We start from the raw sequence: 16,688 nt of genomic DNA on the forward strand, positions 1-16,688 counted from the left end.
ATAAACAAGACTGACAAGAATAATTATTCATTGTTTGCTAGGAGTAACATAAATTTAGTTTTGCAGTTTACTAGAAACAAATATAAATTAGTAGTTTATTGCTATGTTGAAAGTCTGTCTAAAAACAACTAAATCTCTTGCTGTTCAAGTGCGTAGGTATATGCCTAAAGTAGGCTTTGGGGATTTGAGTGTTGTTTTTATTTGTGTACTGTCCTAATGTGGCAGCACTACCCTTTTCTAAAGGAGATGTTTGAATGAAGGCTTTATTGCGATCTGTTGTGCTGGTAGATCACACTGTTGCAGAACTTGTGTCAAAAACAAATAGGAAGTCACTTGGAACTGTAGTTTCTAGACCCTTTGTGTTAGGGAAAATGTTTCTTTTCATTCTGTTTTCTTGCTCATTTTTGGTGTATGGGAGTTTAAGTACACCAATCCAGTATGTTACCTTTTCATGGCACTATTTTTTCAAATGAAGTACTGAAGAATATGGGTAGACCTTGGAAAAACACTGCTAAGTGGGAAGAGAAGAAAGGAGGCAATACTTACTGTCTTCCCAGTTTCTTTCTGTCTCTCTCCCCTGTCTTTTGGTCCAGATGTGAGGAATTCTGCAGTATGTTTACTTCCCGTGCTGGCTGAATCCTCTCTAACCATGTCTTCTTGTAAAGGGTTGTGTGCAATGCAGTTTGTTACACAGGCATACTTTACACTTTTTGCATATAGGTAAGCATTTTGCTGCTGTAGCAGGAGGTGCTTAATCTTTCTAGATCATAATTTCTAGATCATAATGTTCTCTTTTAGCTTAGTAAAGTGTCTATCTAAAGTAGCTCTTCTGAAAGATGATGAAGAAAATAGGAGAATGGAGTTCAGTAGCATCTCTATCGTTTTCCATGAGCTACTACCTCAGAAAGCAAGTATCTGTAACTTTTCAGATAAAGAGCTGTACTGGGAGAGCAAATGAAAAAAAACAGTATTTAGTTCGTCAAGAGTAGAAGTAGGGAAGAACCTTACTGTAAGAAAGTTTCAAGTTTTTATTGAATGCTGTTAATAAAGTGTGTTTCTTTACACACTAAAAAACTGAATTAGTGCTGAATTACATTGCATTCTCAAAGATTTTGGTGGCGGGTGCATTCAGCTTTGGTGCTTTTTTTCCATGTCTTACGCACTTAAGATTCTTTTTCAGTTTTCTAAGTACATTACTTTTAATTTAGTAACTTCAGGAGACTTTCTGCATTAACTTGGAACTCTTCTGCTTTTATTTGTTCTCTTGCATTACACTGCCAGGATTTAAGGATGCTTAACCTTAAATATTAAGCTTCTTTTTCTAAAGAAGCATGTACTCTTCTTGTTTCTTTGCAACTTACTTGGTTTGCCTCACAGTAGTTGGTTGTATTAACAGCTGCAATCTTAAGATGCAGCATTGGCTGCTCCTTGCCTGGACTCTCAACAGTTGAGGAAGGAGAGAGGCTGTCTGTGTGGTGCCAGTAATGAAAAACTTGGGTCGTTGAGAAAACTAAAGATGTATATGCACCAGATTTTATTGTGCTCCTAAGTTGTATTTCTTTAATGTTTGATGCGTATTTCTCCTTTGAAAAAGCTGTTTAAAGCGTGACACTTTTTCATGGTAATTTTTTCTGTATCTTCTGAAGGGCATTTTTGGGACCGAAGGATATATTCCCATACTCTGAAAATAAAGATAAATATGGAAAACCAAACAAAAGAAAGGGTTTTAATGAAGGGTTGTGGGAAATTGACAACAATCCGAAAGTGAAGTTCTCTCATCAGCCGGTAAGTTATGCAGTCTGCAATTGTTACTGTACTATTGGGGGGAAAGAAAAGCGATGAATGTTCCTTGCTGTAGGGTAACGAATTATTACTGTCACTCAATCATAGGTTTATTTTATTTTCTAATAAGGGTTTTTCTCATGTAAATGGGGATTTCTGTTCATGTAGTAAGCTTATGGCGAATCATGTTGACTGTTTCAGAAGAGTTGAAAGTATGTTTAAAACACTGTTCAGGTCACGGTGAGTGCTCCAGGCAGTACTGTAATAGTAATAAAAAGGATAGATGTATTTATTTGCTTCTCCTATGTGACACACCAGATTGCTGTTTCTTCAACATTTAACCCCTCCTCCATAACATGTCCCAAATTACTGTCTCTTTGCTTTAGAAGATGGATAAAGTGTTAATAAGCTGCTTAGGTACAGTTAGCAGAAAAGAGGATGTGCTCTGGATATACCTGTTCTCTGCTTCTGGATGCAGAAAGATGCTAGTTCCCTGATCCCACTGAGAAGAAACATATTTGTAAAAGTTGGTGATTGTTTTTTTTTCTGCTACGGAAAATTGAGTCATTGAACTGTGTCCTCTTTACTTTGTGATAATAGACACGCGGCCTGGGTGGTTGAGGGAGTTGTAACAACATAAAAACATGCAATTCAGTTCTGGTTCACAACTGATAATCTCTATACAAAAGAAAAACCCAAACAACCCAGCAGCATGATCTTCCAGTGTATTTTTTTCTTAGCATATCAGTATTTTCTCATAAGCTGTACTTGTTTTCATAATGTCTCAGACACTTATAAATGCTTTTTCGATTGGAGATAGACAAAATATGTTGCCAGCAGGCATATACATACTGCTTTCTTAGTCTAGCAAGTCTGAAGGTGTTTTTTGCAACTTTTCAATATCATTTGAATACTTCAATCCAGCTTCTGTGGTAGTTCTTTAATAAAATGTGTGTTGTAGTAGCGTTCTCTCTAGAGCCACTGGATTGTTTTTTACTTTTTTCACTATTTCTTTGTTTAAAAACAAGAAAATAATTCCACAAGCAGTATTTAAATTCTGGTCCTGTAACTGAACCTTAAAAATGAACTTTCCTGAGAGGTATCTTAACTGTAAAAGTAGATGGATTGCAGAAGGACGGTAGTGACTAATCCACTCATATATTCAATTTTACAGCATTAATGAAATGATGTGGTAGATGAGGCAAAAATTCTGAAGAAAATTTGTCCATAACTTAAGAAAGCACTTTGTTTTGATAGTCTTCCTGTTTTATCCTGTGCATTCTTTGGAGCAGGTCTCAGTGAGCTCATCTTTTACTTGCAGGCTGTTGAGATGGTGCTGAAAGAGAATACCTGCAAATGGCAGCTGCATTCTGCAAAAGAAATTGGAATGCAAAACTGATTAAGGGTTATTTAATCTGACATAAAACCACCTATATAAGAGCCTTCTTTAGGGAGAGTGCTTTGTCAATATTTCTAATCAGTCAATCATAACTCCCCAAAGATGTTATTTCATGGGAAAATAAAAAAAACATTGAATTAATTTTCAGAATGGAATATTATATCACTGTTCAGAGAGGCACAGATTGGATGGAAAAATCTGGCTTTATCCATGAATAAAATTGTAGTGATATTTGTTTTTTTTGTTTCAGTTTTACTTGTTTTCATCTTATGCGTTCATATGAACTTTATTTTTTTTTCTTACTTCACAGAACAATGTACAACTCACAAAGCTGTTGTTTCACAATTACCTTGTTTCATGTTCTTGTCAGTTCCCTTGGTGTTTTGACTGCACCGTAGCTTTCCAGTTGATGGGGGTGTTGCCTTAGTATCATAATCTCTAAGCTGGGGAAATGAATACATAAAGGTTCTTCCTCCTCATAAGAGGATGCTCTTCTGCCTAATAAATAAGAAATAATCTTTTGTCACAGTTAGTAACTAAAGACTTCTTGAGAGTAGTGGCTCAAGACATCTTAAGTCTGGAAAGGAAATCGTTTGAGTATTAGATGTAGTTGTTGGTATAGTTTGCATGAGGCTTCTTTGTGAAGTAGGTTGGTAGAATGAGGAAGCTTAAAAACTAGAAAGGGCTTTTAAAGCCATGAGCAACAAAACCCTCAAGTCAGGAAATTCTGAACAATTTAGGTAATGAATGCAGGGGTTTTTTTGTTAGTGATGTATACAAGGAGAAACAAAGACACTTCTGAAGAATACGTTGGCTTTCATCTGTGTGCTTTTGCTTCTCCATTACTGTTCTCTGGTTCCTTTGGCATATGTCAGTCCCTAGAATGAGGCAGTGGAGGTTTAGTTACTCTGCTTTTGCTGCTCCTTGTTTCTTTCTTTACCTGTGGTAGGCTCCTTCAGGACTGTGGTCCCCTCAAAGGTGTACCTTTTTACCTCCATTCACTCAGCTTCTCTGGGCTCTGGCCTGGCTGGGAGTGCTCCTCCTGTGCCTCCGTTTTTTTCCTCAGTACCTTTCCTACTCTGGCCTTTCTTCTGCCTCAGTGTCTCTCATGTCCTGCATGGGTGTTAGGTCTGGGGTCAGGTAACGCCTTCCTCTTTATCTCTTCTGCCATGCTTGGTCTCCGACCTTACCGTTGGTTTCTCTCCAATCTGGGGCTGTCACCTCCCTCCCTGAGCCTTTGTCCAGCAGTGCCCTGGGCCCTGTGCTGGGCGCAGCCTGGGCTTGCAGTGGGTGCAGAGCTGGGGCAGGCTGAGGACAGCCCCTTAGGACTCTCCAGTGACCTGGGGCACGGACTCATAAACCTGCTCCTATGCCTAAGGTAATGTGAGACAGGGTCAGTGTAGGGAGCAAGTTATCTTGAAAGTGAAGAGAGGTAGTTGGCTGAAGATTTGGAGGAAGGGTTACTTAAGTAAACTGTAAAGTGGAAACTTCTAAAATATTTTGAAGTAGGGCTATATATTATTGCCTAGTAATATGTTGTGGTAATCCAACTGAGTAAACGTGTATTTCTTACCTCTGCCCTTGGAGATGAATGTACCTTAAGTTATTCCCTTTGTCTGCATGTGGTGTACACATTACTGTTCGGTGTAACAAAAAAAAAAACGAAAACATTCTTAGAGTTAAGTGAAGGACAGTTGCAGGACAGTAGCAGGGAAGACGGTTCCATTGTCAGTCTATAAATGGAGCGTGAGTAGGCAATTGTGTCAAGCCTCACAGAACATAAGTTTAGAGGGGAAGTAGTCACATGGACAAATTGGCAAAATTGAACTTTTATTTTGGATACAAGACAATATTAAAGTGCCAAACTTGTCAGCTACTCATAGGGAGAGATGAACTTGCATTTTTTTAATCTCTTTTTGGGTATATTTTTTCTTGATAAGTTTTTCTGATAGTGGCATTTTTTGTTCAACTGCCAGAGCTAGCTGGAACGTACTGAAAGCAGTAGTAATACGTACCAGATGTTGCTTATAACTGCTAGTAAGGGAAGTGGCGGGTAGAAAGGAGCCTGTGGCTTGGGCTGAAGTCCAAAACCACATCCGCAAAGGAGGAATTATTAAAGAGTCAGGGGAGTTCTGCCAGCTTTGTTCGAAGGATATTTAGGAGTGAGAATGCTATCCATAAAGTAATGAAATGAAAAAGAGTAATTCTGACTTCACCTCATTTATTTGTCTTTGACTTTCATTTTTTAGCCTTTGTAATGTTTACTTTGATGTTTTCAGGAGCAGGTAGCTCTTTTTCACTTAGATTGAAAGCTCATTGTAAAACCATTTATTGACAGGAGTCTTGGAAGTTGAATTCAACTGAAACTTAATTTTTTTTAATTACGCATGAGAAAAATCTTACTTCGTAGCAGTTTTATCTTTATTGCTTCAGAACTTGAAAGTATTATCAATGATGATACAACTTAAATTAAAACATGAGGGAAATGAAAAAAATCACAGATTCCTGTAGTTCTAATAGGTGTTCCTTATGGTGATGTTCTATAACTTGAAAGCTACTGAAGAAAACACCTCTCACTGTACTTATTCTGTAGTCCAGGAAAGGATTTACATTTCAATTGTGATTTCTCTATTGAAGTCCCATCCAGCTGTTAATACATCGATCAAAGAAACTATTCAAGAAAGCAGTCAAGAGGCTGCAGAGGGAAGTGAAGAAAAATCAGGAGCCAAAAGGAGAAAGCCGTCTATCCCCAAAGTAAGCTACTCAGTTTGTGTTTTGTTTTACTAGAAATCTTTCAAGTAGAAATTGTATTGCTAGATCTTCGTTAAAATATATAGCTTCACTGCCATAGCTGCGTTGCCTTTGCTTGTTTATAGTCTTCAATGTGTTAGCATTTTTATCCTTCAGTATACCTTGCAGGCATTTTGCGTGCTTTTCAAAATTAATTTGTCTTCTGATCAATATTTCAAAGTCGGAATACACTTAAATGCATAGGGCATTTCTTAAGCTTGTGAGATTCAAAATTATCTCCAAGGTTTAACTTTACCTTCTTTTCACCGAAGACTGTTTAATATTGTAGTCTGGTGTAACTACCTCTTCTGTTACAACTTAATCTTTTTTAAAAGCCTGCGACAGCGTTAGAGCCGGTCTAGGCTAAAGGGGTTTTTCAGTGTATTTGCCTGAATAACTGTAAGTCAGTTTTAATTATTACACACTTTGTGATGTGAATGCATATTGAAGATAATAGTATGTAATAAGTAGAAAAGATAAGCTGCAACAATTGATGGATCAAGGAAGTGTCTTTTGAAAAATCAATAGTTTATACAGACAATGTTTAACTTAGTTGCTTCGTAAAATTAAAACTTTCTGAAACAAGACTGTTCTTAAGTATACTATATTTGTACAAAATAAAATGCCTATCAACCTGAAATGTCTTAGCTTACTGCTGCTGTATGTAGTCCATATTTTGAGAGGAATCTTCCTAGCTGCATTTAATGATAATAACATGTGATAAAACCACATTGCATAATTTTTAACTTTCTGCCCTTGAATATTTCGTGGAGTTCAATGTTTTTTTATGTATTACAGAAAAGTTGCATGTTATCTCTTCTTAGTTTTCTTAGAGCAGAATCCTAAAATGATAAAACTGAGAAGCAGATGAAACTTATCAGTTTATGATGTCTCATTTAATTCTAACTTGCTGCTGAGAATTGCTACGCTATGGGGCAGTGGCTGCTTTTAATTGTCAAACTTTTGTACAGACTTGCTTTATTCTAACAGTTTTTCTTTTGATTATTTGTCACATTTTTGTGTAGTTCTTCTGCAGGTGTTTGAGGCTGTCCTTTAGTGTTTATTCACAATTGAAACTGAAAACTCTCCAATGTGCTTAATAATATGTAATAAATCCCTTGCAGAGGACTGATGCCTAGGAGCCCTAGTCTTATTTTCCAAGAAAGGGAAAAAGACCTGTTGAGTTTAGTAAATAAGTATTACTGTGCTTTTATTATACCATTATATAGTATCAGGAGTTATCTATGATTCTGTGATTGTGTCTGGATTGAGACTGAATATATTTGAGTTGTTTCTGCCAACTTCTTGTTGCTTTGAGAGTTCTTAGTTTCATGGAATGGTTTGTGTTAAAAGAGACTTTTAAGATCACTTAGTTCCTTCTGCTGCAGGCAGGGACACCTCCTGCTTGACCATCTTGCTCAGAGTCCCATCCAGCCTGGCCTTGAATGTTTCCAGGGAGAGGGCATCTCACAGCCTCTTTGGGCAACCTGTTCCAGTGTCTCACTACCCTTACGGCAAAGAATTGCTTCTTAATATCTGGTCTAAATTTACCCTCTTCCATTTTTAAACCATTTCCCCATATCCTGTCACTACATGCCCTTACAAAAAGTTCTTCCCCAGCTTTCCTGTAGGCCCTCTTCAGGTACTGGAAGGCTGCTATAAGGTCTTCTCAGAGTCTCCTCTCCTCCAAGCTGAAGAGCTCCAGCTCTCTCAGCCTGTCCTCCTATGGGATGTGCTCCAGCGCTCTGATAGTCTTTGTGGCCCTCCTCTAGACTTGCTCCAACAACTCCATGTCCTTGTGCTGGGTGCCCCAGAACTGGATTTGCTACTCCAGGTAGGATTGCCTGAGAGCAGAATGGAGGTGTGGAATCACGTCCCTAAATGTGCTTCTCTTGATGCAGCTGAGGATAAGGTTTGCCTTTTGGGCTGCAAGTGCACGTTGCTGGCTCATGTTGAGTCGTCAGCTGACACCTCCTAATCCCTCTATTCAGGGCTGCTCTTAAGCCATTCTCTGCCCAGTGTGCATCTGCTTGGGATTGCCCTGACCCAGGTGCATGACTTTGCACTTGGCCTTGTTGAACTTCATGAGGGTGGTTGGCATGGCCCACCTCTCGAGCCTGTCCAGATCCCTCTGGAAAGCATTTTTTCCCTGTAGCGTGTCAACTGCACTACTCAGCTTGATGTTAGCTGCAAACTCACTGAGGTTGCACTCAATCCTACTATCCATGTCACCTATAAAGATGTTAAATAGTACCACTCATCACTGGTCTCCACTTGGACATTGAGTGCAACCAACAGCTCAAGAGTTACAGTCGTCCAGCCAATTCCTTATCCAGTCAGTGATCTATCCATTAAATGCATGCATTTTTTTCCCCAGTTTGATGACCAGGATATCATGCAGGACAGTGTCAAATGCTTTGCACAAGAGCATGCAGATGAATGTCACTTGCTCTTCTTTTATCAGTGAAACTGCAGCTCCATCTTAATAGGCCCCCAGCTTTGTGAGGCATGACATGCCCTTGGTGCAGGCCATGTTGGTAACCACCAATCACCTCATCTTTCTTTTCCACATGCTATGGTAGGGCCTTCAGGAGGATCTGCTCCATGATATTGCCAGGCACAGAAGTGAGATTGATGTGTATGTGGTTCCTTGGATCTTCTTTTTTTTCTCTTCTTGAAAAGGAGGATTATGTTTCCCCTTTTCCAGTCAGTGGGAACTTCACCAGACTGCCATAACATTTCAAATATGACGGATAGCAGCTTGGCAACTTCATCTGCCGTTCCCTCAGAACCCATGAATGGATCTTGTTGGGCCCCATGGACTTGTGCAGCACAAGTTCCTCAGATGCTCTCAAATGTGATTTTCACTTACAGCAGGCAGATCTCCCTTCTCCATGTTCTTGCCATTGCTTTCTGCAATGTGGGTGGTGTGGCTAGAGCCCTTGCTGCTGAAGACTGAGGCAATTTGATACTAGCAAATTTTGAAGAATTACGTGATTTATTTCTAGTAACTACACTTCAGAAACACTTTCCTGTACGTAATTTCATGGTAATAGTAAGCCAACTGCTCTTTCTCTTTCTTGTGAATGCACACTGCTGGTAAAAGCACTTGTTACCCAACGTTTGCTACTGCAAAAGGGAAAGCTTAAACTTTTTCTCGTTCTGAACTGATTCATCACTTTGCTTCGCTGTCCATGTATTCAGCAAGTAGCTTGTGCTGCTGGGGATGGCAGTGGCTTTATGCATCGTTTTCTTACTGAGAAGTGCTTCCTGTCTGTTCTGAGCAGATACTTTGACATAGAAAGACCAGATTTAGCCCTTTGAACACAAGAAAAGTCCTGATGGGATGGATTCATGTAATAAGTTTTGATCAATTTAAGGCAAAATATGATCAAACTTACAGTTACACTAATATCAAAAGGAAAGGAGTATCTTGTTTTTAATCGTGGAAGTTTGATTTCTTACTGTTTCAGTGTACAGTGATAGTCTTAAAGTTGCAATCTAAAAAAGAACAAGCAAACTAAAACAGAACAGTCCTGAGTGATGTTACATATTTTTAAGCAGTCATCAATATTGCATGATAGTCTGCTGCCTCAGCTGCTCTGTTCAATTTTGAGTTTTAAGAGCTGTTGCTGCTATTAAAGTAAATTTTGCAACAGGTGTTGCAAGTCAAGATGAATTGAAGTTAGGAAAAAAAAACACCAACAAGTGTATGCTGCAAGGAAGTGTTGATATTTACAAGGGAATGACTAGAAACTTTTCCTTTTGTGTTCAAACCTAACTTCTCATCTTAAAATACTAGTTTTCATTTTAAGTAAGAAAATAGAAGAAACAACATGAAAGGCATGGGTTAGATGACTTTATCACTAATAATCGTCTGAAATAAGATAAATACCTTGCATGTGGTCTGTTTAGTATATGAAGTCGTTGTTTTGTAGAGTTTGGACTTTGTTCAACATGGTCCATGATTCTTCCTTGTTTGTATGTGCAGATAGACTGATCTAAGTGAATCTTGAATTTATTTTATTAAGAAATACCATTGTGACTGAATTGTTCATATCTGGAATTCACTTGAATGGTGTGAACAGTTAAAAATACTCTTTTAATAGTAATATAGTGAAGTAGCATAGTTATGTTATCACAAACACAAAGTGGATTTGAAGACATAGTTGTTTGCAGTGTATGCAAGTGGTCCTGCCGTTAGTTTCAGCATGTATGTAAGAAAGTGTGTATATAGACTGAGAGTGAAAAACAGCATGATGATTATTGGTATGTTCTCATTTAACGTTTACTTTTTATATGTTTTTGACTCTGTATTGATTCTGTTTGCAGTTATCCCCTAAAGAGGATAACAACTTACCTGCAGAAGCTGAAGCAGAAGAAAAGGAGATGCCTACTACAAAGGAAGATGATGTACCTTCTGAAAAAAACAGCAAAGAAGTATGTAAACAAATAAAACAAACATGGTTTTGTTTGTGGAAAAGATCCCAAAAACTTATAAACATATCAGATATATTCTTTTCCTAAATTCTTAGCATCACTTTTAATTTTTCACAGGGTGTGGTGAAAACAGATGATGCTTCTATTCCCAAAGTTGCTAGAAGAGGAAGAAAAAGAAAGGTAGCAGTATACTTAATTATTTCACCTTACTGGAATTTTAGGGTGGGATGGTAACAGTTATCATTTTCTTTGGTGGCAAATCATGCATAAGTTGACTTAATTCTTCCATCCCTTCCAAATATAGCTGAAAGATATGTAGGAATGATCATTCTCCTAAGAGGACATTCTACATTTTTTGTTTGATCTCAGTGTAGGGTAAGGAGTTTTCTTTTTTTGCTCATAGTCTAGTGTAAGTGACAGAAGTTGAGATAAAGTAATTTGCTTTGAAGCTCTGAAGGGAAAAGGAAAAACAGTCAAAAGCCTTCACACTGAACCAGCACCTGAAGTACTTCTACTCTTTTCCTAAGATTGTACGTTTGTGGTCTCTTCTGGGAAGAAACAGTTTTACTATGAAAGAAGCAGTTCCAACTCGTCTTATTGTTTTCCGCCATTTATGTTAATGTGGATGTACAGAAAGCTAGATTGGAGCACTGTCCAAATGAAACCTAGATTAAAATGGAGCAAAGTTTAATTTGAAACTACTTCTTTTAAGTTGATACATTAATGCTGACAGCAGAGGTGAGTGTAGAAAGTTACTTGTGGTCTAGTATGTTTGCCACAGTTAAATAGTATGCTATCATCTCCTTCATAAAAGATGCACATTTGTATATTCCTATGAAAGCAACTTAAATTATATAAACTTTGAAGTTTTAAAGAACACCTTATTTGAAAAAAAACTACAAAAGTAAATCCAAAATAATATTTGAGAAAATGTCTAGTCTGAACAGCAAGGAGTTGAAAATACATGTAAGCATGCATATACCTGATACTTGTAAATGGGAGAGAAGCCTCTCAGATGACACCAGAACAGATCTTATGCTTTACTTCTCATAATGCACTCAAATCCTGGCTGTAGTGTTTTTTACTTTTGTTTAACATAGCTGACTTTTTTTTGTCATTAGGCATTTCAGGCGCAAGATGGCTGCTTCTGTAATGCTTGGCAGCTTGAGTTGACTGACAGATTTGTGTTTGGTGCGTGCTGTATGTGGTAGGCATATTAACCAAAAATTTGTGTATTGCTGGACGTTGCTGGATCAGAGTAGTTAAGGTTGAAAGAGATCTCTGGATCCACTTAGGCCATCACCTCTCCTTGAGCAGGGACACCCAGAGCAGATCGCCCAAGATGATGTCCAGGCAGCTCTTGACGTTCTCCAGGGAGGAGACCATATGGCCTCTCTAGCAGCCTGTGCCAGCGCTTGATTAACTGCACAGCACAGAAGTGCTGCCTGTGACAAAAACCTCCTGTGTTCTGTTTTGTGTCTGTTGCTTTTTTCCCAGTGCTGAACACCACTGAAAAGAATTTCTGTCCTCTTTGCACCTTCCCTTCAGGTGTTCATAGGTTTTGATAAAATGACCTTTGAGCCTTTTGTTCTCTGGGCAAACAGTCCCAACTCTTAGCCTCTTCTCACAGGTGGGGTGTTCTGGTCTGTTGATTATCTTGGTAGCTCTCCAGTGGATTGTTTCTGGTACGTCTGTGTTTCTCATTCAGTTCTGGGCACTCCACTACCATGTTACAGCTACAACTTCACAAACTCTAAATAGAGCAGGAGGATTCCTGTTTCTTGACCATTAGTTTTCTTAGCTGCAAGGACACACTGACTTGTATTTAACTTAAAATTCTCCAGGACCCACAGGTCCTTAGCTGCAGAGCTGCTTTCCAGCTGAGTGGCTCCAGTTTCTGGAGTTGTTATTCCCCATGTGCAGGACTTTTCTCCTTGTTGGATCTCTTCAACCTGTAGAGGTCCCTCAGGATGAGCTGTACAGCCTCCTCACAGATTTGTCTTGTCTGTGAATTTACTGAAGGCATTTTCTGATCATTACAGGCCAGCACTGAGTCTTTGCACTGCTGACCACTACTCTCTGGGCCTAGTCATTCAGATAGTTTTCAGAAGTACACCTCACTATCTGCTCGTCCAGCCTGTACTTTGACAGTTTCTTTTATGCTGTGCATAGTCAGAGTCCTTATGGAACTCTAAGAAGGAAGACAATATCTGCTGCTCTCCTCTTGCCCATCAAGCTAGTGATGCCATAGAATCTTACTGAGTTGGTCTGGCCTGACTTCCCGTAGTCTTTATTAAGACTATCTACTGATGATTTGCCTCTCCTTTGTGAATCTGGAAATAATTTCCTGGGTTTAGCTGTTCAGTCACTTTCCCAGGGAAGATGCTGAGACAGACCAGCTTGGGACCTCCTTCTTGCTCTTTTTTGAAGGTAAAAGCAATGTTTGCTTTCCTCAGTTGCCACAATTGAGCAAAGCTTATAGAAGAGTGGCTTTGCAGTTGCATCTACCAGCTCCCTCAGTACATGCTTGAATGCCATTGGATTTGCAAGTGTCCAGTTTGTTCAGGTGTTCTCAAACTTGATCCTCATCCACAAAATGTCTGTCTTGCTCTGGTCTTTCAGTTTGGCTTCTGGGATCTTGGATCCCTGAAGGCTAATCTTGCTTATGGGGACAGGCAAAAAAGGGATTCAGTTAGTATCTTGGCCTTTACATTTTCCCCAGTAACCGCTGTCTCCTTTTTCCTTCAGCAGAGGACCTTCATCTTCCCCAGTCTTTCGTCATTGACATTCTTTAAGAAACCCTTTCTGTTGCCCTCTTCATATCTTTGGTGAGATTAGATGCTGTCCAGGCTTCAGCTTTCTTAACTTGATCCCTGGCTCTGATGATAATGTCTCTGTTCCTCCCATCTAGCTGTCCTTGTTTCTATCTTTTATTCTATTTGTGTTGGCTTTGACCAGGAGACCTTGTCCATTCATCGACCTCCTTGCATTTTTGCCTGAATTCCTCTTTGTTGTGATGCATTGCTGTGGAGCTTAAACAAAAAAATGTAATATTTCGAGGGATGTGGTGTAGGCTTGTGGTTGGAAAAGAACATTGGCTGTGCAGTGATGCAGCCTTGAATGTGTATATTATCTTCCTTGAAAGGAACATGGTGTTTTTTTTGTATTGGAACTGTTTTTTTTTTTTAATCTTAATAGTTATTTTTCTTTCTTAAACTATGTGAGATAAACGCAGTCATGATTTAAGTTCTTTAAAACAATCTCCAATTATGACTGCATCCAGAAAGAATATAAACACTTATTTGCTGCTACTTTTTCTGTTGCTGATGTACCTGTATCCAAAACACTAAACTCTTGAGAGTGTTTTCTCCTATTAGTTTTTATTAAGATTCTTTTTATCTGCCTAATAAAATGCTTCTGAAGGAGATGCTTATGCATTCCTTAAGATGTTCTTTTGTCATAAGTTTCCCCCCTGTTTTTACAACCAAGCCTCTCTAAGATGACTGTATTGATGAAGTTCATAATTTCTGGTTAGTTCAATTTAGCTTGTGATTTTTTCTGTTGCAGATAATTAGCTACAGAGCAGGTGCTTGAGAAGCTTCATCTGCTTTCATGATGTTGCGATATATCTGAGAGATTATACTATTTAAAAGAGTAATATTTGTGTATAGGGCAAAATGAATTTACATCCTTAGAACTGGGAAACTGGGTTTTGATAGTCATTAGTAATTTAAGGACTCTTATTATTCCTATATTTTTTGAACTGAGGTTTTGGGTTTTTTTCTTCATTTTCTGAAGATAAATGGGCTATACATAACTGTATGTAGTTATGGAATGGAGAACATGAAGAAAATGTTTATTAAGTATAATCTATTAGAAAATTTGGATTATTTTTTTTATTTTCAAACAATAGAGTAATAATGAATGGATATAAAACTGTTGTCTGTGAAAGTAGTTGAGAAGTTGGTGCTCTGTGGTTTTCATTTGGGAAATGCATTCTTTAAATTAGGCTGAAAAACAAGGTGAAGCTGAGGAAACAGCAGTAGTGGCAACAGCAGCAGTGGTGGCAGCAGCAGCAGCAGCTCCTGTGACTGTATCTCCAAAAGTAAGCCCCAAAAGAGGAAGGCCAGCAGGTAATCATAAAAGAATAATATTTTTGTCCCACTGAAATACCTCAATATAATTAAAGAGGGTTTACTGTATCTTTCCTGTAAACTATTACAGAGTATAGATACAATCAATTGTAAAGAGAAAATACATCTTAAACTTATGAATTTTAGGACATAAATGGATTTAAATTGTGATCATTAGTGCTCTGAATGAGGCTTGCTGTTTTGGGGTAGAAGAGTCACCTTCAGAAAGATATTCTTCATAGAACACTCATAAAAATAGACTGCAGTACGATTCCTGTGTGCATTGTGGATTTATAAAGGTTTCTGTACTTACAGAGTGCTATACAATACTTAAATTTTTGTTTGAACATCCTTAAAGCATGAGTAAGAGAACTGAGGGAAGATTGTGCCTGTAGGTGGAGCTGAGAGAATAATAAAAGCAAGAAAGAGCAGGAGAGACTTGTTTAATTAAATACATAAATTAATCTGTGTAGATTGACAGAAGGAAATGAAAATTCAGCTACTTTATTTTAAACTGTATAATTTGAATCTTAAAATTTACTTAAAATTCTTGTTTTGTTTTTTTTCTTTCAAGGTACCAATGATCTGATCTATTGGAATTTTTGTGCTGAGCTTGTAGATACTGTAGATATTTTTGAACTGACTATAATACTGTTTTTGCAGCAATACATTGCCTCAGTCTAGTCTGGGAAACAAATAATACTTTATACTCATCTGTATCTACTGACAGCATAAAAATAGCTCAGAGGAAGTTCAACCACAGTTAAACTGACTTAATTGCATTTATCTTGGAAGCTATGAAGAAATTAAGTATTGCTCTAGTCCACAATTTCTTTATATTACTGAATGTACACTTGAAATATTTGCATTTGTTTTTGTGTTAAAACGTATTGTTTCTACTCCCTGCTGTTTTAAGAGCAGGAATCTTTAAGAGATGCTTTTGACACTTGCATAAAATACCGTAACACAAGATGTACTAGGAAAGCATTTTTTGATGTTGATATGGTGCATGCATCTCTTGCTTAATAGTCCTCAGTACTGACACCAGCAGGAATTTGAACACTAACATTTCCTAACCGCGTGCTTACTATGATCAGACAAGCAACTTCAACAAATTAAAAGCAGTGCGCTAAGTATTTTTGTTTGACAGAATTCGAAGGGTATAAATGCCAAGAAGGCAGACTACTTGTCTTGCTATAAAAATGTGGTGAACCGCAAAATTTTCCCATACACTTAGGCATGGTGTTAGAACATCTTGAAAGTAGTTTGCTAGCAAGAAAATCAAGAGAAACTCTGGGATGTACCTAAAATTACTGATAGTAAACAGATGGCATGTAAATGTGGACAGGAAGTGACTGCTTTCAGCTTATTTCTGGTCTTCCCACTTCAGCTTATTTGTTGCATATTGTGAAACTAATACAAGTCCTAAATACACCACATAGAAAACAGAAGAATTGGTAGTTTGAACCTGTCGTTGGAAAATGAGTAATGTATGGAATAACTAATTTTTCTGAGATTTTGGTTAAAGCGTGGTACTCTTGCATCCTTTGAAATTTGTAAAATATCAATATTCTAAGAGTAGCTTCTGACTAAGAATCTTTCCTCGTAGACAAGGAATAGACAGTGGTTGTGGACTAACAAATCATTTTTCTCATACTAGCTTCTGAAGTAAAAGTTCCAAAACCAAGAGGGAGACCCAAGTTGGTGAAGCCATCTTGTCTTTCTGAAAGTGACCTGTGAGTAATTTGTTTTTATATAAAGTTTCTTAACTATTAACAACATTGTTCCTTGCTAAGACTTCATAATTCTTACTTTTTAAATTCAAACTTCTCTTCCTATAGTACGATGAATTGGAGCACTGTCTGCTGCTTAAATTTCTTTTTTTACCTTCCTTTTTCCTTGCACAAAACCCCTAGTGATTCTCATAACTTGAAGGAAAAGTTCAGCATTAACATAATTTTCAGTAGGTTAGCAAATTATTATTTCAGGCTACATACACTTAAGTACAACTTACAGTATGGGAAGTGTTTGCAGTCTGAAGTATTCCTTGTTCCTGCAGACATATGCATGTACAGAACCTCTGACCGTTGGCTTCTGGATTTTGGGTCTATGTACACATTTTCTGCTTCATTAAGACCTCCTTA

At 37.9% G+C, this 16,688-nt stretch overlaps 1 protein-coding gene across 1 annotated transcript in view; it reads left to right on the forward strand.

Annotated features, from left to right (window-relative positions):
* Positions 1–16,688, forward strand: part of PSIP1 (PC4 and SRSF1 interacting protein 1) — a 34,997-nt gene that overhangs the window by 3,602 nt on the left and 14,707 nt on the right. The window contains exons 3-8 of the mRNA XM_031609949.2: positions 1,647–1,785; positions 5,819–5,935; positions 10,304–10,411; positions 10,529–10,591; positions 14,421–14,544; positions 16,205–16,280. Of these exons, the coding sequence (XP_031465809.1) occupies positions 1,647–1,785; positions 5,819–5,935; positions 10,304–10,411; positions 10,529–10,591; positions 14,421–14,544; positions 16,205–16,280 (627 nt within the window). The remainder of the gene's footprint in view (positions 1–1,646; positions 1,786–5,818; positions 5,936–10,303; positions 10,412–10,528; positions 10,592–14,420; positions 14,545–16,204; positions 16,281–16,688) is intronic.

Source organism: Phasianus colchicus, chromosome Z, assembly GCF_987193195.1.
Source record: "Phasianus colchicus chromosome Z, bPhaCol1.hap1.1, whole genome shotgun sequence".
NCBI lineage: Eukaryota > Metazoa > Chordata > Aves > Galliformes > Phasianidae > Phasianus > Phasianus colchicus.